Source organism: Strongylocentrotus purpuratus, unplaced genomic scaffold (genome assembly GCF_000002235.5).
Source record: "Strongylocentrotus purpuratus isolate Spur 01 unplaced genomic scaffold, Spur_5.0 spur5_scaffold_2, whole genome shotgun sequence".
Classification (NCBI taxonomy): Eukaryota; Metazoa; Echinodermata; class Echinoidea; order Camarodonta; family Strongylocentrotidae; genus Strongylocentrotus; species Strongylocentrotus purpuratus.
Window position 1 is genome coordinate 38,918,974 of NW_022145605.1, and position 24,992 is coordinate 38,943,965.

General features: G+C 38.2%; 1 protein-coding gene across 1 annotated transcript in view; it reads left to right on the top strand.

Moving 5' to 3' along the window:
• The first annotated feature begins 6,243 nt into the window (after positions 1-6,243).
• LOC585536 (organic cation transporter protein) overlaps positions 6,244-24,992 on the top strand; it is a 31,337-nt gene continuing 12,588 nt past the window's right edge. Inside the window, exons 1-2 of the mRNA XM_030992394.1 lie at positions 6,244-6,610; positions 24,219-24,349. Of these exons, the coding sequence (XP_030848254.1) occupies positions 6,461-6,610; positions 24,219-24,349 (281 nt within the window). The 5' untranslated portion in view covers positions 6,244-6,460. The remainder of the gene's footprint in view (positions 6,611-24,218; positions 24,350-24,992) is intronic.

The following is a 24,992-nucleotide window of genomic DNA, read 5'->3' on the forward strand; positions in this document are numbered from 1 at the left end:
CAAACAAAAAAGAAAACAAGATTATTCAATAAAAGGATCATGCGACAAATAATCATTGTGATTCAAATTGATTCAAGGATTTTTTTTGAATAAGCAATGCTTTTCACCAGAATCTTCTTTGTAAAAACGACTTTTACAAATCTCAACCATGCAAATCTGCCACTGTGTTGTAAGATCACTTTCAGATTAGGAGAAGTGTATTCTTTAATGAGTATTTTACATTGAATGTAACTTCTCAACTCAGTAAGCATGGCTGAGATTTGTAAAAGTTGTTTTTACAAAAAAGATTCGGGTGAATAGCAGTGCTTATTCAAAAAACTATTGACATCAATTGGAATCACAATCATTATTTGTCGCTTAATCCCTTTTATTAAGAAGATATGTCACGTTAAATAAAGATCAGTGTTGTATGCGTATATATTATATACACAGGCCCAGGCGCGTACGCAGGATTTTTTCAAGGGGGGGGGGGGGGGGGGTTAACATTTATAAATCGGGCCGAAAATTTCGCAACGACTCAGCAAGCCGCTGAATAAGCGGGGGGGGGGGTAAGAGGAAATTTTTTTTTTTTTTTTTGGTCTCGAAATTTGAAAATTTGACATTTCGCTCCACTGGGGGGGGGGGGGGTACGGTCACCTTTTTAGGTCGGCCATGGGAATAATTTTTTGTTTCTTTTTCTTTTAATAATTTTTTTTTTAATCCAAAGGGGGGGGGGGGGTTGAGGGGGGTGATGGGGGGGTTTACACACATAAAAATACCAAAGGGGGGGGGGGGTAAAACACCCCCAAACACCCCCCCCCCTGTGTACGCGCTTGCACAGGCCCCGCTGAACGTTTATCAAAGTGGGGGGCTAAAGTATTTACGATCAGGTAGAGGGTAGCGAGCGTAAATTGGTGTGTGTGTGTGGGGGGCTCAGGGGTTTAAGGCATTTAATTACGGTCAGAGAAGCACAAATATTTTGATGCCACATTTGTGTCACTGGCAGGTCAGGGGGGGGTGCGTTTTTTATTTTATTGTTTAAGGTAAAATTTACCGGTTTGGGAGGCTAGGGGGGGGGGGTGGTAGAATCGGCCCGTGGATCCGTGCCTGTCCAAAATAGCACACACACAAAATCGCCTCGCGGCTCAGTAAAGAAAGAATGTAAAGGTTGTTCCGAATAATGAGGAGGAAATAATGTGCAGAACGGGAAAAAATTCGAGAGAATGTCATCACGGGATAAAAGTAAGTTATTTATTTGTATAAAAAAGAGCCCCGTCAGTACTAAAAGAGCCCCCGTGAGAAGGCTCGCGGGGGCTCTTTTTGGGGGGAAGAGCCCCCGTGGACAAAAAATTAATTTGAGCCCTGTTTATTTGTGACACTAGCATGTCACTAATTGAAGTAGGGTCCATGGGGCTGTGTCCCATGAAGCTCAGCGTGTAAGGCATTTTATTATGGTCAGATGAGCATTCAGGGACCCGTCTTAGTGCCCTTGGTGAGGTCCAGGCTGTGGAGCCCCCGGAAGCTCAGGGGTTTTAGGTATTTAATTACGGTCAGAAGAGCATATTTTGATACCTCATTTGTGACACTGGCAGGTCACTCATTCTTTCTCTCTCTCTCTCTTTCTTTCTTTTTATCGTTAACATACTTTTTCAAAAAAGTGAGGAGGGCTCGAGCCCTACCGTTCTGCAGGCCCTGACATTAATGCTTTTAAATAAGCATATTTTTTTGCCTAATTGTAAATTTGGGAGACTTGTCATTTTCCAACAAAGGCATACAAAAGTATAATTTACCTCCCAAAAAGAGAAAAAATCCCAGAAAATCATGTCATTTCAGCAACATGTTCAAAAAGACCATATGATTTATGCAACAGGCATGATAGAACTCTAATGTAGACGGTGATGTGTTGTCAAAATTATAAGCTGGTACCTAATGACATTTTCCAATCATCAAATCGTGAGATCCTTAGAAGTTCAAGGAATTAGTAACGATTTTACATTTTTCATGGTTAAGCAGAAAAGATTTCAAATTGATCTCAATTGTAGTTCTGGAACTTCCTATTAGAAACACACAAAGACTAAAACTGAGATTCAATCGAATCAAGTAGTTTCAAAATGTTCCTTCGATTTTTGTACCGAATTACTTGTAATCAAGAGAAAAAATAAATTTGCATACCTAGCCGAAACTATTTTTGAGAAAAGTTTATGTCATTCTAATCTTATCACAATAGGAATTATGCGGAGTATTGGTTGCTTACATGCATACACGTGTTTTCTTTAAGTAGTCAGGCAAAATAAACCATTAAACCAAATATGGCGATATTATATTATATTCATGTTGATCGATGCACTAGTCTTGGGCATTTGCAAGATTATGACAAGCGGCTGGAAGGGGCGGGGGTTGGGGGGGGGGGGGGAGGCAACTGCCAATGCCCACATTTCCTGAAACATCCCAGAGTACAGGAGAAGTACTTATTAATTACACTCAGCACTCCAAACCTTTGAACTTTCTGCACTACTAAATTTCTTATCACTTTTGTCCAGTTATTATACCGATATACTAGCAAAAATCAGAGGAATATCTACTTCATATCTATTTCACACACTACATCACTCATTGAAATTGATATCAGAATAAGGGTATCTTAATTATCCATCTTTTGACACCAAATACATGGTGATTAGAGGTTTAAGTTTAAAGTTATCTTTAAAACTCGATGTAACCACATCAAACAGGTCCTATACTAATGCACGTACATGTACACTGTATGCATACAGTTATTACGCATGTGGGCAAAAATGTTGTTTTTGTGGAAATCAAATCAATAACTTTGGATTGCTATAACTTTTTATTGAAATGATATAAAACCTATCACTCGCACAGGATATTGTCGTTGTACATAAGCAAATCCTGGAAAGTTATGAACAAATGCAATTCTCCAATTTCGATATATGGAAAATAATTTTTTTGATCAAATTAAATTTTTCGAAAAAAAAATCACAAAAATCATGTTTTTTATCTAAATTTGTAATGTTATTTAATCCAAAATTCTTTGAAGTTGGTATCAAAATGTAGATAATTTAACTCTCTTTCATATGACACCAAACTCATAGTGGTTCAAGGTTTCCTTAAAGTATTATTTACATAATACTATTTTGTCGACAAAAGGGACACTTTGGTGGGGGTGTCCCCCTGGCCACACCCACCACTTAGAACATGCCAGACGGTCAATTTGTTATGTGAAGCTATGCGATCTTTACATCTGTGCACATGGAAATTGGTTTCCTTCCCAGCTAGGTTGACCCCCACTGGCTCCGTGTCTAGGACCCCCCAGGAAATGAAGGAGGGGTCTGAAACTTTGGACACTATCATTTTGGGCCAATTGGGACCCTTTTGAAGCCAAAAAAGCGAGAGAAAAAAAAATCAACTTTGGCACAAAATCCTACGGGATTACATACCATACCGCACTATAAAGGTGAAATTCAAAGAAAATCACAAATAATTATGTCAACTAATGTATCACTAGAAACTGGTAAGCTAACAGGTGGCCATCGTACACGTTTTAGGTCAACTACATATCGGATGATTTATAAAAATACAAATACAAACACCTCCATAGCAGCTGGGATAAACGAGAGATATAACGATGTTTTAATTACGTCACTATATGGACCAATACTGCCCAAGCAGACGACATCCCATAAAGAATGAACATAATTGCAAAGCTAATTTTTGTCAAATTATAATGAATTTAGTGTATTTTTTTTTACAAGCGACAGATTCTTTATTTTTGTATCGCTGCATTTGTCATCAAAATAAAACCATGCGCGGGGTTTAGAGTGAGGCAATAGATTATACATTTAGCCAGACGGTGGTGAAGTAAGAGAAAGAACTCAAGAGAAGATGAAAACACAGGCACTGAAAATGTGTGAGATGTCATGGGACATCGTCTGCTTGTACAAAGCATGTCCATACTGTGATCTCACACATCTCAGCAGCGTTCGGAGAGCTCTTCAGGTGCTATGCCGGGGTTGTATTTAAGCGTTTTGTAATTTATGATAATCGTTACTTCGAATGTTTCCAAGCATTGAATTTTGATAACCTTGTCAAATCAAAGTTTCAACTTTGCAATAATGAAAATAACATTAGTTTTTAAAATCAATGAATATATACTTTAATAAATTTGTCGATATTATTGGTTGCTAGTTTTGTCGGTAATTGGTGGCCTCTACACCCCTTTTAACCAATCAGAAGGCCTCTTTGAAGTGCCGGTGGACACTAAAGGGCCAAATGTGGTTCTCAAATTGCAAAAGATACCTACCATCGGAGGGGGAAGGAGAAATCAATTTTACGTAATATTACTCCAGAAAGTACCTGAAAAAGCACATGATTTGGTTCTAAAGTTGCAAATGCTTCCTACTCAGGAAGGGGGTTCTGACCCCTCCTAAATCCAGCCCCGCTTGATCGCTCCGCTCTGTCGCTTTGCTCCATCGTTTTTCGTATATTTCACCTCATGCGATTTGTGCCCCTCCCTCCGGTAAGAAATTCCTGGATCTGCCATTGGTATAGATCCTCTTCTTTCATCAATAATTTGCCAACAATCGTTTTTTAATTCGACAACTCGTGGTGTAGCTACATTTGTAAGAGACCCAAACACTACCAGTTGTAAAATCAAACTTTGTAAAGAAAAATGACTGCAGTCTTGCTAATGGCCAATATGTTGCCACCATAATGTTAGGAGTTTCGGGAGCGCGTGTTTCACTTCAGAAGGATAACTCTAAGCAAACTCAGCCACACATATTTATTGTGTTTTAGAAGTTTTTATCATAACACTTCACTAAATAAATTTCATATCTATGCATAGTGCGATCGAAGAGAATTTGAAGTGCTGGTTGACAAGGGAAATAATTTGTGAGTTAGGTAAGTAATTCTATATAATGCCTATGATATACCATAAAATGGACCAGGGGCGGATCCAGGATTTGCCGATAGGGGGGGCCTAAAATGTGAAAATCGCGCCGACCAATATCTCGCTCAGTAGGGGGGGGGGGGGGGAGGGGGGGGGGGGTAGTGATCATAATTTTTTTTTCGTATTTGACCTCGAAAATGTGAAAATCGTGCCGACCAATATCTCGCTCAGTAGGGGGGGGGGGGGGGGGGGGGGGGGGGTTTGTATTAAAAAAAAAAAAAAAAAAAAAAAAAACCAGGGGGCCCGGGCCCGTCGGCCCCCCCCCCCCCCCCCCCCCCGTGGATCCGCGCCTGAAACGGACTGCTCTTGAAGTGCTCTCATATAAACATTTCAAATAGGGCTAAAATATATATTTTTAAAACCACAAATTTTGTTCAGCGCTTTGTATTAGTGTTTGTGATATTCGATACAATTTGATAAAATGTTATGGTTCCAAAGTTGAGACATCTCCTCATATAAACTTCTTATTTACTATAGATAACCGACCTTCGAGAAGAAATTTTATATATGCTATACAGGTTTTTCGGTAAACTTCGCATTTTTTAAAAATTCGTTTGATGAAGCGTTCATCATTTTCGGCAGAGACCGTCATCCAAAAATACCTGAAAAATACCTGAAAATGGCCACCATCACTCCAAAATATGACATGACATAACCGATGCGTGCATGCCCATATGCAGCAGGGTCCTGTCCAATGTCATGTCCAATATATTAAAGGGCCCATGACCTCGAAATACAAGTGTATTCTTGTTGGTGTGCAGTCCTGCATACATGAGCATATACGTTGCTATGTCAGACATGTCAGACTAAACTATAATTCTAGAATAGACAATGGTATGTAATTTCCTCCAGCTTAGCACACGTTCATAATAGAATTGCTTGCTTCCATACATAATGTACAATACGTACATCATCATTGCCTTTGCCTTCCTGGGGCTGATACAGCATGTCTGACTTAGCAACTTGTATGTTGCTATTGTATTACGTATTGTAACAGGTGGTCGACTTCGGCAAAGATACATACCACTTTCTCAAGTGAGCTCATTGATGACTGACAGATGATGTCACAAGGGGAATGAGATCTTGGGGTGGAGCTTAGCAAGTTTGAAAAAAAAATGTTTAAAAAAATATTTAAAAATCTATGAAAAAAATTCAGAAATTTACATATCAAAATATGAGATGTATGCAGGACTGCACACCAACAGGAATACACTGGTATTTCGTTGTCATGGCTCTTTTAATAGGTTCATGCACGCTGTAGTGACTCGTTAAGGATTTTAATCCAATGCATGATCGCACTAGAAGTACACGCTGCTTTCTTCAAGTTAACCCTGAGAATACATTGTGAGGTATTCTATAGGAATATCCAAGAGTTCGCGGTAAAATGATTTAAGACTCGAACAGACATTTGTATTTGCCAACAGTAGTCACACTGCCTTCTTCAGTTGAATCCTGATTGTAAATTGAGAGGTATTTTATAGGCATATCCAACAGGGGTAAAATCTGCGATTGAAGATGAAATTTGATGATATACTCGTTATTCTCGGGGAGTTCGGCCCCTATCAGAGAAGAATGTACGCATTGGTGTGTCTTATGGTGATTCCATTATCTTGGACCACCCTGATTCAAGTTTTTGCCATGGGAAACTCGGACCACTGGTGCCAGGTAAAGCATTTCAGCTCTTCTATCTTTTAGTTGTCCAATGCAGTGGCGTATCTTCGAAGGAGCCCCTTCCCTATTTGCGCATCTTTCTCCATTGATACAATGAAAATTATGCATTTACTCAGAAAATTTTAAGAATATATATCCCCTATGATAAAGTATTTTGCAGAGAAAGTTTAGTCGATTACTGATTTAATAATTACACTCATCAGTGGATGATATCAGTGTAGAATGTTCTGAGGAACTTGCAACTTTTTTATTGAAAGTGAAGTGGCGAAGTTCACCACTACTTCTCTTTCAACAACATAATTATGTGAACTCGACCCTGTTCCAACTTTACTTATGATGACATTTCTTGCTGATTTATTACCCTTTATGACACAGATGATTAATGATTCATTCATGACTGGTACTTTCCCAGAAAGCTTTAGTGCAAAATATTCTACCTAGATTGAGAAGTTCAGCCACCAATGTTGAAGATTAACAACAGTTATCGTCCCAATGCAAATCTGAGGTTATTTGATAAACTTTAGAATTACTTACAGCATTTCAATTACTGCAGCATTTGAGTACTTTCAATTGTATGCAAAGTCAAAATCTGGCTACCGCTCGTTTCATAGTAAAACTGCTCCTTTGCGAGTAATGAAATATATCCTTTTATCTCTTGATAAAGAAGTGGAAGTCATTTTTGTGCTGCCAGATTGGTCATGCGCGTTCGACACCATTAAGTATCAAGTCTTGTTGCAACCCTTCGGACTGTGTTGTGGAATTGGCAGCCAAGCAATTACAGTTAACAACTATATTATTCTCTTTTTGTAAATTTGATGATTTTGTTTGTACTTTTCGTAAGTCAAGAATGAAAGGTAGACAGATTAAGTTAGGGTTTTTGTTGAATACTATAAGATGTTAGTTTGAATATGTTACATTAAAAAGAAAGTAATTAAGGAAAAATCAATTTTTCACATACTTAAATAATTACAAAAATTGGTAAGGGTGTGAATATTTAGTTGTTTCAATTTCAATTTATTATTTCATAAAAAAATCACATTCAATATATATACATTGAGAATTGTGCTGGATCATTTACACCCGATGAAGCAGATGGCTTGAGAGAAGTGGGTGGACCCATAACATAAATGACAAATGTGGAAAATACAAAACATTAAAATTCACAATAAAACAAAATGCAAGACGTGTACAGGACATTACAAACTAAAACACTATAATAATACAGAACGATATAATTAATATGGTAATTGTATGTATCATAGGAAGTCATATATATGTGGTAAGAAAACGCAACTTAAATTTCGACTTGAAAGAACTATGAGTGGTTACATGTTTGATTGAGTTGTCAATATTATTCCATAATTTCCCCCCTTTTTGTTGAATAGAATTTACCTTTCGTAACTTTAAACATGCACATGGCAAGAATTTTTTGTTTTTTTGTCTTGTGTTAACATTATGTTTCTTGTCAACTGTAATAAAGTAATTATCAAACACGGGTGGTAACAAAAAATTCGAATAACGGTACATAAAGACTCCTGTTTTAATTGTTATATTATCAGAGAAATTTATTATATTCAGTTTCTTAAACAACGGCGGGGTATGGGCAAGATAATAGGAGTTTGAGCATATACGAATGGCTTTCTTTTGTAAAGTATGTAGCCTGTTTAAATGACACGAGCTGGCCCCTCCCCATACAAGACTACAATAATCGAAATAAGGCAGGACAATGGCATTGTATAAAGTGAAAATGGTTTTGAGCGGTAGAAAATAACTTAGCTTACTCAACATACCAATAGACATGCTAATCTTTCCACGAATGGAGTTGATGTGATTAACCCAAGTTAGCTTATCATCTATCTGTACTCCTAGGAAATTGATACTGCTTGCTCTTTGTATTTCAAGGTTTTCTAGTTTTATCGAAAAATCAAAGTGAAGTTGTTGGCGCTTATTTGAACAAAAAAACATATATTTAGTTTTGTCAGTATTGAGAAATAATTTATTAGCTTTGAACCAGCAAGAGATCTTGTTTAATTCGACATTTGCATAATTTTGAAGAGTATTTTTATCAGCATGTGAAATAAATATGTTGGTATCGTCTGCATATAAAACAAAATGTAATAATTCAGATGTATTAATTATATCATTCATATATATCAGAAATAACAAAGGACCAATTATACTCCCTTGTGGAATTCCACATACCACAGGCATTGTCTCAGAACTTAAACCTTTAAAGCTAACAAATTGTTTTCTATTGCTGAGATAATTAACAAACCAGTCATGTGGTATACCACGTACGCCATAATTTTTCAATTTTTGTAACATTATGTTATGATTTAAGGTATCGAATGCCTTACTTAAATCAATATATATCCCTAAAGTATATTCTTTTTTTTTATCTAAACATGAGGTAATATGCTCTAAGGCGTGTAAAAGTGCCATTTCCGTGGAGTGGTTGGGTCTGAATCCAAACTGGTATTTTGTTAGAATGCTATTTCTAGACAGATGGTTATAGAGTCTTTTAAATATAATGCGTTCGAGGATTTTTGAAAGAGTTGGAAGTAGAGATATAGGGCGATAGTTTTTTGTTAAATTTGGATCATTCTTTTTATAAACAGGAATTATTTTTGCTCTCTTTAGGTTGTCTGGGACGACGCCTGTGGACAAAGAAATTGAAAATGTATTTTAGAGGATAAGAAATATGATGTATAATTTTTTTCACAAAATTGGTACTTATACCATCATACCCACACGAGGAACTAGATTTCAAATCCTTCACAATCTGTATAATTTCACATTCACTTGTAGGATTAAAAAACAGAGATTCCGAAGTCCTTGGATTCAAGTATTCCCAAAAGTGGTGAGATGTTGACTGAACATCGTTGGCAACTGATGCACCGACATTAGTAAAATATGAATTGAAATAATCAGCCATTTCCTTTTCATGAGATATTTGTTTGCCATTTTTCGAGATAAATTGCGGAAGTTTAACCTTTTTATTTTTTCCTAAAACATCATTAATCGTTTGCAAGTTTTGTTAAGATTCTATTTATTTTTTTCAAAAAGGCATAGTGCTTTCGTTTTGATAATCTAATAATGTAGTTCAATTTGTTTCTATAACTTTTGTATAATGAACAGTTTTTATACGATGGTTTTTTTTATATACTTCCGGAATAATCTCTGCTTCTTATTGATAGAACATAAAATCCCTTGAGTTATCCATGGCTTTCTCGGCATATCTCTGTTTTTCCGTTGAAATGATGCATTAACATTTGCATGCTTTTTACATATCTCAGACAGTGTATGTAAAAATGCTTCATATGCTGAGTTTGTATCATCACATCTGTTTACACAAAATCAATTTTTTAGACTTAAATCCCTTGAAACATTTTCATAATTTAATTTAGAAAAAAATGAATCATTTGTTGTGGGATGAGAAGTACAATCCTGCATACGAACAAATTCGGTCAACTGGAAAATGGGGAGGTGATCGGAAACGTCACAATAAAGTACTCCAAAATAAACTGTTTTGTCTAGAACATTAGTAAATATGTTATCAATACATGTACAGGATGACGCCGTGACACGTGTAGGCTTGGTAATCAATGGTTGCAAACCATTATAATACATGACACTTAAAAAGTTACCAGTTTGAGAATGAGAAGAATGTCTCAAAATATCAAAGTTAAAGTCACCAAGTATATAACAGTACTTATTTTCTTTAGAAATAGCTGACAAACATTTATCTAATAAATCGTTAAAAGATTTTCCATCCGAGTTTGGAGCTTTGTATATTACACCAGCAATCACATTTTTATGAGAATTACACTGTAGCTCTATAAATAATGAATCAATATCGTCATTATTAAATGAAATATCTGGTCTTTCTTTGTAATTAAGTTAGAGTCAATATATAAACAAACTCCTCCACCTACTCGAGTTGTTCTGGATTTGTGTAAAAAAGAGTATCCCAATATATTATACATAGATGGAACGTTTTGCTAAACCATGTTTCTGTAAATGCATATATTGAAAATTTATGGTGTAAACTCTTAATATAATCCTGAAAGCTCATGTATTTGGAAGCCAAACTTTGACACTTTAAATGAAACATTGAAAGAACATTATTTTCCTTATAAGATTCAAATTTACTATTAAATGTATCACTGAAATAATAATTGCATGTAACTGTATGCGGATAGAGTCATACTTATCTTTGCATACTCACACTGTAGATTGTGTATAAAAAAAGATGTACCCAAGTTTGGTAGCTCCTAATCAAAAACTTATAACATATGTGACTGTGAATCAAATTTCATGATAAAGGGTAACTGATACACTGTGTATTAATGATACCATTTTCATATACGTGCTGATAAGGATGAATGAGCAGCAGGTTTTCAAAAATCATTGTGAAAATCCTCTTGTGCCAAGTTAGGGCAGTATAAAAAGAAATCGTGTTTCAGGGAGGTTTGTACACTAGGTGCGATCTTCATTTCTACACAGCAGATCAGACTATATGGTGTGGGAATTTGCCGAAGATGATATTTGCCTTGCAGCGTGCGTGACCGGAATTTGGCTAGCCTTTTGTGATACTAGTATCCTATAGCAGTATAATAATAACGACAGTGAGCTAGCTAGGTGTTCCTTGAATAGTCCTTTTATATATTATGCCCTTTTAAATGTATTATGTCCCCTTTGCAGGCCCAGAAAAATCGTGAGAAAATATTTAGCGCTGAATCAACACCACCCCCCCCCCCCTTTGCGCCAGAGAGAGGGGGCCCGTCTTTTTTTTTATTAAAAAAGGTTAAATTGACCCGTTTGGGGGAGGGGGCCAGGGGAGGGGTCCCGCCCCCCCCCCCCCTATATCTGCCACTGGATGTAGTCGCCGCAGTTGCGGTTAGTCACATTTTTCGTGTACAACAATATTATCAAATTCTGTTTTTCTTCTTAATGCTTTTTCCCTTGGTGCACCACTCAAAATAAAATGTGGATAGCATATATACATATATTACTATGGCCTCTTAAGAGAAAAGACCTAGTAATGCATTTTTTGAAAATTGATATTTTAGTCATTTTGTGTGTTAGAACAAATTGGAAAGTTGTCCGACTCTAAATCTCAGAAACATTACTAATTCAGCCATTTTGAAGAGCCAACACCTATAGTAATCACAATTTCTATTTTAAAAAAAATTAAAAAGAAATTGTCCAATTTCATTCAAATTTTAGCGCTTTTTAAGAAATGTAAAACAATTAGGTTTGTTTTGTATATATGAAAATAAAAAACAATAAGTTTACATGCAGATATTGATTTAACAAATCTTGCAAAAAAAGTGGAATTAGGCTCGACTAATAATACTTTTGATAACTTCTAGTTCCCATAAACAACTGAACCTTCGTATTAGTAATACACTTAGTTATACGTGGATATTTGTACATCAAATGGTATGTAGATCTAAATATGTCTAAATATCGTCTTAAGTCTTGACTGTCCAATCAAAATAACTCTTCTCTATGTATTCATGTATCATTATATTCTTTGCATTGTATGATTGTTATATACTGTAATAATTGTTTATAAATTCAATTTATTTCAATTCATTTAATTCGAGTGTTTCTATGTGTGCCATGTTAAAGGCTGTCTGTCACACTACTGTGGTCAAGTTAACTTGACCACTTGACTGAGCAAATCAAGGCTTATCATTGAGGTGAATATTGAATTGAATTGAAATGTATTGTCCCTTTCAGTAAATTCTCTTTTAATAATAATAATAATAATAATAACAATAATAATAATAATAATAATAATAATAATAATAATAGTGGGTTCTTGTATAGCGCTCATGTCAGTCAGATTTGAAGAAAAAAATAATACAATAATAACAAATGTACATCGTCATAAACATAATAACATTCTGAAAATGATATTTACATTCATTACTTGGAAACGGAACAATATATACATTGATTGCAGTAACACATGAACTGCTTCTATGTTACCATTTCAAGTGAGGAAAAAATCGGACATTAAGCTTACTGTGAAAAATGCAAGTAAGTTTAGTATTGTGAGCCCTAACAAAAATCAAATTAACACAAATACATGTAATAAGTTGAGACCAGTATTTAGGTTTGAGTTCCAGACTTCCGGGCTTGTGCGTTAACGAGGTGAATAGCGTTGGGGACAAAAGATTGCCTGAAACAGGTTCTCTGTTTGCGCGGTGCGCACAGACATACCTGAAACGGTTAAATTTAAAGTTCTCGTTTTGGTGGGTGGGGTACTCCATAACCTGTCTCTCTTGGTACTGATTATCAAGGAGTGGCAAATCTATCCCTATTATACGTTGAACTATATTCGTGGGTTGATTGAGTTTCTTCTGATCAATTTTTGTTGCATTAGCAAAGTAGCAGACTATGTTGTACGTCAGAACACTCGGGCTTAGGGACTTTTAGAAAAGGACAATAATAGTCTACCCTTAGCTTTCTAAAGGTCCTTACAAAATGTAGCCTCTGATTTGCCTTCTTTGAATAAATTGAACTTTTTTTTTACCAGTCTAGTGAATTGCTAATGGTCGTACCCAGATACTTATATTCTTGTACTTGCTCTACATTCCCCATGAACGGAAATTTTTTATGTTCAATAGCATTTCATCGGAAATTTAGTATCAGCTCCTTTGTTGTGGATATATTTATATATATATAAGTAGTGATCGTCCTACCATTTTACAAAGTTATCTATCGTCGTAGTATATGATTCGGTATTGTCAGATGATAGGTAACTGGCAACGACTGTGTCATCTGCGTATTTTATGATGCTACACTCGCTTGAGGAACATCGACAATCACTGGTGTACAGAGAGAAAAGTACAGGAGAAAGGACGCATCCTTGAGGTGCTCCTGTGTTCCGAATTTTCATACTATAGATTGAACATTACTCATGGCACTTTCTGTGGTCGATTGCTAAGGAAGTCCTGGATCCATAAAATAATCTGGGGTTGGACGTTACATGATACCAATTTCTTCATTTATATATGAGTTACAATAGTATTAAATGTACTAGAGAAGGCTGCGAATGTAGATCTAACAATACGTTTTACTTTTATCCAGGTGAGAGTACATCTTGTGTAAGTATGTCAAAAATGCATCATCTACCCCCTTCTTTCACTTATACGCAAACTGCGTAGGGTCCATGTGTGAAGATGAGTATTTAAGAAGATGCTTGAGCATCACCTTTTCAAAGCACTTCATCACACTACAGGTTTAATGGGTCGTTTAAAAATCGTTCAGCTCAGTAGCTTCCTTTTTATAAATTGGGATGGGTTTGATTGAGGGCATTTTCCATTTCCAAGGAATAATTGACTTAGATTGTGATTATCTCCGTGGCCTCTTAGAACTAGCGAGTCGGCTGAGTCGAACAATACATCCCAATCAGTGCAGTCAAGCGCGGTGTTCGACAATAATACCCGCAACTTTTTCAAGTGAAATAATCCCTGGTGGATTGGAGTCCGCTGCCATTGGTGGGGCCAAGCTATCGGTGTCATGATAAGCGCTTAAGTCGGTTAACTTGCTTGAACAGGATAACCCACGAAAGCTCGAGAGCTTATTTCCAGTGGGGTCCCTTACAGACATGTATAAAATTATAAGTTAAAATAGTAATATTTACAGACAGATAAGAAAATTAAAAGAACTACTTATTAAAGATAATAATAATAACAACATTAAACTGATGATAGAAATGATATTAAGTACAAGAAGAAAAAGAAGAAGGAGAAGAAGAAAAAGAGGAGAAGGAAGAAGAGGAAAATAATGATGAATTTGTAGAATTTCTATAACGTACGAAAACATAAGTATATACAACATGAAAAAGTATGAACCGACAGAAGAATACAATTTCAATCATATAACATGTCATTCACTTCTCTTCTCTGACTGTCAAGTATTAGGTATTCCTTTAATTTCCTCTTAAAATGATCATAGTTTCCTATTTCTTTTACACCATTGGGAAGGGAATTCCAATGTTTTATGGCATTGTAATAAAACGAATTTCCAATACTACCTACTCTTTCAGGTAAGTTAAAGTTGAATCGTCTATTTCTTGTATTATAATCATGTACGTCAGTAACAAGATCGAAGTTGGATCGAATATAATGATTCGACCTAGTATATATATTTTATGCACATGATGCAATACGAGTTGTTTTGATCTTTGGTCGACTTCAAGAAAACCAGCTTTAGAAAGTTCGCTGTAGCCAACATGAGTTCTTGGACCAGAACAGTTGATAAATCTCACCATTTTGTTCTGTATAATCTTCAACTTCTTTTGATCTGACTTGTTTATGTTACTATACCATGCAGGGTTAGCATAGTCAAATAAACATTGAATAAGAGCAAAACAGAGTGTACGTCTTGCTTTTAAATCCATACAACTTTGATATCTGTACAAAAATTTGCTTTTTTTACAACTGATTCTACTAAAGATGAAAATGAAATTGCGCTAGCCAACTCAATGCCTAAATACTTCACAGACTCTTTTCTCTTGATTGCTTGATTATTGTGTGTCACTTTGAATTCAAATGACTTTTTAGAACTACTTTTAGAACAAAATAAAATGCTTTCTGTTTTTCCCAAGTGTAAAGAAAGCTTATTATCAGTCATCCAATCGACACACGTAGACAGCTGTTCACTGAGCTTTTCCTCAATATATTTAGGATCAGGATTTGAATAGAGTAGTACGCTGTCATCTGCGTACAATAATAGTTTGAAGTCTTTTATACAAATACACATATCATTTATATAACTTGAAAATAGAATTGGGCCTAAAATGCTTCCTGAGGAACACCGCAAGTTATAGGCATTAGTTTGGAACGAATATCATGAATGGCCACTACTTGGTGCCGATTAGATAAGTAGGATCTAAACCAATCTAAACTTGCCTTATCAAAACCCATTAGTTGTAACTTCTTCAATAAGACGCAATGATTAACTGTATCAAAAGCTTTTTGCAGATCAAGGAACACCATACCAACAAAGCGCCCTTGGGAAGTTTCTCTCCTCAAATAATCAGTCAAATGAATTAGACATGTTTCAGTAGAATAATCATGTCGAAAACCAGATTGAAATTCATAAATTATATCATTTTCTTTGAAGTATCTTTCAATTTGAACACAGACCGATTTTTCTAGAATCTTTGATGCTACGCTTAAAACACTAATAGGTCTATAGTTGCTAACATCAGTTTTATCTTTCTTTTTATAAAGTGGAGTCACTTTTGCTATTTTCATATCCTCTGGAAAAGTACTCGTCAAGATAAATAGGTTCATTAAGTAACTTAGAGGCTTAAATAAAACCTTCGCACCATCTTTTAGAAATTTAGCTGGAATCAAGTCTAACCCAGTACTTTTTGATACATTCAACTTACGTAACTCTTTGAAAACAAATTGTTCACTGATTGGTAACAACTCGAAGCTGTTTTCACGTACACCTTTTCTTTCGTAAAAGTCACGAATACAATCATTGTCTGTGCTGAAAAAGTCTTTGGAAGGGGGGGAGTTTGTCTACTAATTTGGCAGCCACATTTGTGAAATGAGAATTGAATTCATCAGCGATGGCCATCTTATCATGACATAATTCCCCATCAATTTTAATGACAGATTCTTGTTCTTTTCGCTTCTTATTTTTCAATCCTAAGCTTTTTAGATTCTGCCAAAGTTTTTTCGAATCTTGTTTATTTTCTTCTATCTTGTTTTGTAAGTAAACGAGTTTAGCCTATTTCACCTCTCTTTGGACCATATTTCTTAATACTCTGTATCTTTTATAGAGCTTCTCATCTTTTGCTCTCTTCCTCCATTTTTGGTATACTATATTTCTCTCTTAAATTAGGGAAAGAATGTCTTTAGTCACCCAAGTTTCTGATCTTTGTTTTATTCTTATCCGTTTCAGTGGCGCTATCATATTCAAATTTGAGATAAAAACATGTTGAAATATTGACCATGCCTCATTTACATCTGTACAGTCAGTTATTCGTGACCAATCAACAACAGATAGTTGAAGATTGAAAGACTCTTCTGTATATTTTTTCATGGATCTGATATCATTAGTCCTGTGATGACCTATAGCCAGTCTAACATTTTTCCGTGTACAGAAAGTAAAATAATGGTCGCTAATACCTAGATCAATGACACCACTTTGACTTATTTTATTTTCTTTGGTACAACCAACATGATCCAATAGAGAAGAACATGTAGGTGTAACGCGTGTTGCCTCTTTAATGAGTTGACTAAACCCATGAAGACTCAACAAGTCAATATATTTTTTAGCCAGTGGCGATTTGCGAAGAAGACAAATATTCATGTCTCCTAAAAGAATTATTTCGTCATCCTTCTTTAATGTATCAAGAATATTGGACAATTTCTCGATAAACAAATTGTTTTTCGGAGGTCGATACAGAACGCCAACAACAATTGGTTTTGATCTTGGTATAAGCAAATTTATCCACAGGGATTCCGTATCTCCAGTACTTATAGCATCCATAATATTAAATGCATTATCATTTTTGATATAGAAACATATACCACCTCCAGAGCCAGAGGATCGATCATGGCGTATGATTTTATATCCGTCTATTTCAATTTCTTCATCATTTATGGAAGTGTTTAACCATGTTTCAGTGAAAGCAATAATAGACAGCCTTTTTCTTTTAAAAGAATTCTAAGTTCCGATATCTTGTTTAGAATAGACCTCACATTAAGGTGTAAAAAATGAAGACCTTTAATTTTAAACTTTTCTTCAAATTCTTGAAAAAGAGAAGTGTTTTCATCTTTGAGGTTTGGCTGAATTATTCTTGCTATCGCTTGCTTTTCAGGTGTAACGCGCGTTACCTTAAAATAGTTTTCTTTTAGTCTATCCTCGTTTTGGCTTTCTTTCTCTAAACAATCGTCAGTAAATATTGATTCACAAAAAGATGGCAGACAACATGTTAAACAATTCCACTTCTCATCAGGGCATTCATAATATAACCTGCGGTACTCTGAAAAACTGATAGCTTGACAATTAGTGTGAAACCATTTTTACAATAAGAACACAGAAGGCCGTGTTGATTACATTTGACTGGCTTATCACAGTTCCCACAAGGGAACTTATATTTTCGACCGTCAACTATAATTTTCGGATCATTACTAGATTTTGTCAAACTTTCACTTAATTCAATACCCTTCTTACAAATTGAAGATAATTCGCCCAGTCTTTCATGTCCACCTTGGATGGTCTGAAGGCTGGTTTCAGTCGTGACCTCTGTTTGACTGCACTGAAATCCAAAGATCTCCCAGAAACAGCTTCGGCGTAGGACTTTACGGGGCTGCTTTTTTCCTCATCAGAATGAAGACTCTGGTTTTCTCGGTAGATGGCTTGATGCCGCCTTGCTCCAGGTTCACTGCCTGTAACTTGATCGGACGACCGTTGAGTCCAGCCATGGCCTCGTGTTGTCGATTGGTCGGCACTGTTGATGAGGTGTTTCAAGTTGCCTGCCAAGATTCGTTGACCGGCTCTGTTGAGGTGAACGCCATCACGCCCGAGATGCTGCTCGCTGATATCATTGTTGATGATGAGGCCCCATCTGTTCTCGCTGGCTGCCAACTCCATCAGATAGTTGATCTCATCAACCCGCTTCTTGTCCGCTTCACTCTCCCCTCTACGATGGATGATCGTAGAGACTGAGACGTTAAACCCCTCGGCAGCAACAGACTTGCCGAGGTCTGTGATTTGGTGGCAAACTTCACCAGCACCCTCAGAGATGTTGTTGGTGCCAGCGTGGATGATCAGTTCTCCCCCTGGCTTGAGAAACTCGCAAGGTGAAGAGGTGAAGATGTCTCTCACTTTTGCACCGGGAAAAGAGACGCACTTCACGTTCTTGCTGCGGGAGAGATGTCTTCCGTCAATGTGTTTAATCATGGAATCACCGACCACAATTACATCTCGTTTGTTGCGGATCACACTATGTCGGTGGCGGTATCCCTCTATCTGCTCATGGTATGGTGGTGAAGTAGAAGTAATACTAGTAGGTGTTGACAAAGATCGGCCTGAGCTGTCATCAGTTGCGTCGCTGTCAACAGTTGCGTCGCTGTCATCAGTTGCGTCATCAGAGAGAACTTCAGGATGGGTGATGTTGGTTTTGGAGAACAACTTCAGGTGCTTGGCCTTGTATTCATGAAGTTGATCTTTCATTGGCATTGATACACTCTTGGCACTGTTGTCTGATTTCGTGTTAGAGCGCCTTAAAATGAACGGAAAGGAACGCCCTTAATTTTTGTTTAAATTTAAGTTCCATGATGACTGCCAGTCCTATAGGTTCGGGGAGCTGATCATAATAGACCTTGATCTTAGTCGCTTGGACATGTACTCGACTTAGCTAGGCAATCCCTCAAGATTGGTCAGATTTTTTAAAAAGAAAAATATCCATAAGCTGCAGGGTTTGTTGCCATCTTTTAATAGACTAATGTATATACGAGATAGGAGTCTGTACTATTGCGATTGACTGGAGGACTTGCGATTGATTTGGGTAAAAATATAAGACGGGCCAAGATTACAAACGAGCGATGTGCGCTGTTTTATATATGCTTTAGGGGGCTCAATAATTATTGATATCTAATCACAAAAGTATAATGAATCCGATTTATCTTTTGTGACAAAGATTTGCATGATCAATGTTGCATAAAATAAGAGGCAACAAGTTCCTATATAGCCTAGACCCAATCCTAGGAAATTTTGCATGCCCAGTCACTATAGTCTGTTTTATAAATGCAAGTATTTTTGTAATACACAGAAGGGGTTCTAGAGGAGGGGTGCGGGCTTTGGGACTTGGGAGCTCAGACCACAACGAATTAATAAAGCCCCCCTCCCATTTTCACCGCAACTTTTATAAATAAATTGAGGCGAGGCACGCGTAGAAATAAATGCAAGGACCCGGCCAATGAGCCCGTCACCCAGACAAAATAACCAAAACACACACTCACTCATAAAACACACATACCCACAAATATTATATATATTCTTATAGAACTGCCACTGTACCTAGATGACGACCTAAATGTCATTTTGCCCCCTTATTCTACATTAATTTAACGTCGCCAAAGCGAATTTGGACACCAAACCGATTCCAATCTGACCGATTCGCGGTGAATCAATGTAATTTGCACCCCCCCCCCCCCCCCCGCAAAAAGAGAGAGAGAGAGAGAGAGAGAGAGAGAGAGAGATATATATAGAGAGAGAGAGAGAAGGGAAAGAGGAGAGAAAGAGAAAGAAAGAAGAGGAAGAAGAAAGGAAAAGGGGGAAAATATAGATCGGGGGGGGCGAACGGGCCTTGCCTCCAAGCTGTTACCTCCCCCCCCCCCCCCCCCTCATCAAAATATAAGAGAGAAGGAAGGAAAGGGAAAGAAAAAGGGAAAATAGGAGATAAGGGGAGAAAAAAAGAGGAAAAAGAAAAAAAAGGAAAAAAAGGGGGATATCAGCTTCGATTTTCCCGCCAACAAGTTGTAGTTCGGGGTGCGGGCAAAATGCCCTTGCCTCAAGCCCCCCCCCCCCCCCAACCCCCGCCCCCTTAAAGGGTGGAAGAAAGGGAAAGAGAGGACATAAAAGGGAACAAAAAAGAGGAAGAAGAAAAGAAAAGGGTGAAAAGAAAGGGAGAACAGTTGCGATTAATCCCGCCAACAACGTGTGGATCGGGAGGGGGGAGGCCCTTGCCTCCTCCCAGCAAACCTAAACAGAGAGAAGGAAGGAAAAGGAAAGGAAAAGAGAGAAAAAAAAGAGAAAAAAGAAAAGTAGGGGAGATCAGTAAGATTTTTCCCGCCAACAAGGTGTAGATCGGGAGGGGGACACTGGCGTTCAGATGGGTGAGGGGGCTTGGATGGGGGGGGGGGGTGACAGATGCCCCCAATATCATTCAAACGTGCTTTATTTCTTATTCGATACCGGTGATTTGCAGATGTTGCTGAAATGTTTAGTAAATAATACTTTTTATGCGTTTGTTGGAAAATGGCAAATTCTTAAAGAAAGAAAGAAAAAATAGTGACCTGCCTTTATCACAAAATAATAAGGTGTCAAAATTTGCTCGTGTGAGCGTGATTAAATGCCTAAAACCCCTGAGCTTCCGGGGGCTCTGCCACCTCGATTCTATCTAGGGTCCTAAGGCGGGCACCTGGATGCTCATCTGACGGTAATTTAATGCTTAAAACCCCTGAGCTTCTGGGGTCTCCGCCCCCTGGACATCATGCCGATTAGTGTCCTGCCAGTATCACAAATAAGGTATCAAAATATGTTCGTCTGACCGTTATAACATGCCTAAAACCCCTGAGCTTCTGGGGGCTCCGCCCCGTGGACCCCACGACAATTAGTGACCTGCCAGTGTCACAAATAGGTATCATTATTCTCATCTGCCCGTAATTAAATGCCTAAAGCCCTGAACTTCCGGGTCTCTGCCCCCTGAACCCAACAAATGGCGCTAAGGCGGCCCCCTGGATACTCATCTTACCGTAATCTATTGCCTAAAGCCCCTGGACCCCACGCCGATTAGTGTCCTGCCAGTATCACAAATAAGGTATCAAAATATGTTCGTCTGACCGTTATAACATGCCTAAAACCCCTGAGCTTCTGGGGCTCCGCCCCGTGGACCCCACGACAATTAGTGACCTGCCAGTGTCACAAATAGGTATCATTATGCTCATCTGCCCGTAATTAAATGCCTAAAGCCCTGAACTTCCGGGTCTCTGCCCCTGAACCCAACAAATGGCGCTAAGGCGGCCCCCTGGATGCTCATCTTACCGTATTCTATTGCCTAAAGCCCCTGGACCCCACGCCAATTCGTGACCTGCCAGTTTCACAAAAAAGGTATGAAAATATGCTCATCTGATGCTGGTTTAATGTATAAAACCCCTGAGCTTTTAGGGGCTCCTCCCCCTGGACCCCACACCAATTTTTGTCCTGCCAGTGTCACAAATAAAGTATACAAATATGCTCATCTGACCGTAATTATTGCCTAAAACCTCTGAACTTCTGGGGGCTCCGCCCCCTGGAACCTATACCAATTTGTGTCCCGCTAGTGTCACAAATAAGGTATCAAAACATGCTCATCTGACCGTAATTTATTGCCTAAAACCCTTGACTTTGAGGGGGCTCCACCCCCTGGACCCTAGGCCAATTCGTGACCTGTCAGTGTCACAAATAAGGTATCGAAATATGTTCATCTGACCGTAATGAAATGCCTAAAACCCCTAAGCTTCCGGAGCTCCGTCCACTCGACTTCACCAGGGGCCCTAAGGCGCACCCTACATGCTTATAAAATGCCTAAAATCCCTGAGCTTCTGGGGGCTCAGCCCGTGGACCCCACGACAATAAGTGATCTGCCAGTGTCACAAATAAGGTATCAAAATATGTCCATCTGACCGTAATGAAATGCCTAAAACCCCTGAGCTTCCGGGGCTCCGCCTCCTCGACTTCACCAGGGGCCCGCTTATCTGACCGTTATAAAATGCCTAAAACCTCTGAACTTCCGGGGACTCCGCCCCCTGGAACTCATACCAATTTGTGTCCCGCCAGTGTCACAAATAAGGTATCAAAGTATGTTCATCTGACCGTAATTAAATGCCTGAAACCCCTGAGCTTCCGGGGCTCCGCCCCCTTGACCCCCCGCAGGTGCTTCGCCCCTAGGCCCCACGCCGATTTACGCAACGCTCTACCTGATCGTAAATACCTACTACCCCTCAACTACTTAGAGAAACGTTCAGCGGGGCCTACGTGTAAGATTGGAGCTGGTGTAGATTTTTTTTGCCTACCCCCCCCCCCCCCCCCCGTCCCCAAACGTTTGTGCTTATTTCGCCACTGCCGGTGTCACCATTACGTACCAATATTTGGCTCGCATAATTTCAAATTTGGCCCCCCCCCCCCCCTAAGAAATCCTGGATCCGCGCCTGGTTCAGGCTGTGGTTGGTCTGGTGTCATTCTTTTCGGTGTGACTGAGTTAAAGTAATGAACCACTAAAACACAATAATCGCACACCTCGGGCTTTATTGCGAAAACAACAAATCAACCTCAGACAACCTCCAATTGGCTTGTCCATCATATTTTGAAATATGTGAAAATTACAAAGGCTTCCAAAGCATATTCACGTTTTTTCGAACATTAATCTTATTTGATATGTATAGTATACGGTATTAACCCTAATAAGGCCGGGCTATTTGAAGTCTTAGTAGGGCCGGGGGGGCCATTATGGCCCCCCCTCAAGATCTCGGCCGCGAAGCGGCCGATCGCCGCGAAAATTTGCACGCATGTCAAGTGAAGTGTAAAGAATAATATGATCATTTCAATTTTTTGAAAAATTCACTCATTTGCATATTTATGGTAATTTATGCAAATAAAGTCATAAAAATCACATTTTTACCAATAAATCATATATTATTCATATTTAAGCATTCTTTTTCACTAGATATATTCATTAGACCATTCTGAATAATAATAACACAAAAAAATTGGAAGAGCCAGCTTATTTCTTATGTTATCCCTTGTTTTGATAATTTCTTATGTATTTCATTGTTTTTTTTAACTTATGTATTTCATTGTTTTTGTTGTTTTATTTATCTTTTACTACAATTCAACTATTTTGACTCCCAAAACAACCACCTAAGCTTTAAACAAGACCCAATAACCCATGTTTGATCTGCTTTTAGGAAAAATGACTTTGCCATACGTTTTGTACACAAATCACGAAAATGAGCGATTTTCAGGCTGACATGCGAAGACAAAAGGTCACGTGACCTTGTAACCGTAGGTCCGATTTTCAAAAAAATTATTTTAAAAGTTGCGCAAGACTCGAAGAAAAAAGTCAGCGAGCGGCGGGGCGCCATCCATATGCGTTCCCGAGCAATCGAAAAAATTGTGGAGGGGGGGGGGGCCATAATGGCCCCCCCGGCCTTATTAGGGTTAAAATAACCATTACATTGATTTCACAGAAGTCTTTGCTATAGTTTTTTGCGATAAAATGGCCAACAAAAGGGAAAAGGAAAGAGCTTGAGAGAAAGAGAGAGTGAGAGAGAGAAAGAAAGAGAGAGAGAGAGGGAGCGGGGGGGGGGGGCAGAAGCCAATATAAAAAGAATATTCAATTACTACCAATTCCTCACTTGATTGTCTTGTTCAAAAACAGAAATTAATTATATGTTTGCACACGGCAAATGGGAGAGTTATCCAAGTGCAACGTCACAATCCACTGACCGAATTACCAATTTGAGATTCGCATAGACTTAGTGATCTCATATTTCAAACATTCATAACTTCCTTACTATAAGTATGATTTAGATGCTCCTATAAGTTTCGGCTTGCATGGTGATGTAAATATACAGTAGGCATATAGTATGATTTATTTGAAACTTTTTGACATTCTGTTTCTATTATTTTTCTGCTTTCATACAAATCAACAACAAGGGTTGGATATACAGATGTCCCTTATGTTTCTATACCGATGCATCGACCGCCACTGTTCAAGATAAGATAAACGCGTTAAATACGTATACTATCTATAATACTTTTAAATCTCTCTCTTTCTCTTCTTTATTCTAATTATTAGGTGCCAGGGTGGAATGACACAGTGTGCGAGGAGGAGTATGGGGCGCCATGTAATCTCATCACCAAGAAGACGTTTAACATTCCATTTGTGGAAGCGAATGGAAGTAAACTAGAGTTTCAAAAATGCGCACGGTTAGTGATCAGGACAGTCTTATTATAAAAACTTGAGTGGCCATTGTATTTATTTTGCTTTATAATAACCACAATTAGAGTAATTTTAACCAGTTGCAGCCGTGTTGTGTGCGTGTGTGTGTGTGTGTGTGTATGTGTGTGCGTGTGTGGGTGCGTTGGTAAACGCCATCAACCGCGGACCACTCCATAGAAAAATACCGCAAACCGCGGACGTACCTGCAATGGGGGACCGTCCACGGTTGCGATCCTGGTTTTCGCCGTATAAAATTTACGACGTAGGGGGCGTTTGAATATTAGATGTCACAGCGTGTAGCCAACATCGAGTGGATCAGTTGTATGTGTATCGCGAAATGTCACAGCGCCCCCTTCGATGACTGCGCGGGAAAGGCGCGCTACCTGCTATCATCCCATAGCAGGTACGTCCGCGGTTTAATGTAGTTTTCTATGGAGTGGTCCGCGGTTGAAAGCAATTACCCATGCACACACACACAAGTACTAAACTTCGTCCACGTTTGACGCCATAAAGTGGTGTGTGGGTGTGTGTGAAGGGGTAGGGATATGATCCTCCATCTCATACGCAGGATGATCAGCAATTATGAAACTTGGCTAGGCACATTGGTTTATACAAAATATACTCTGCCTC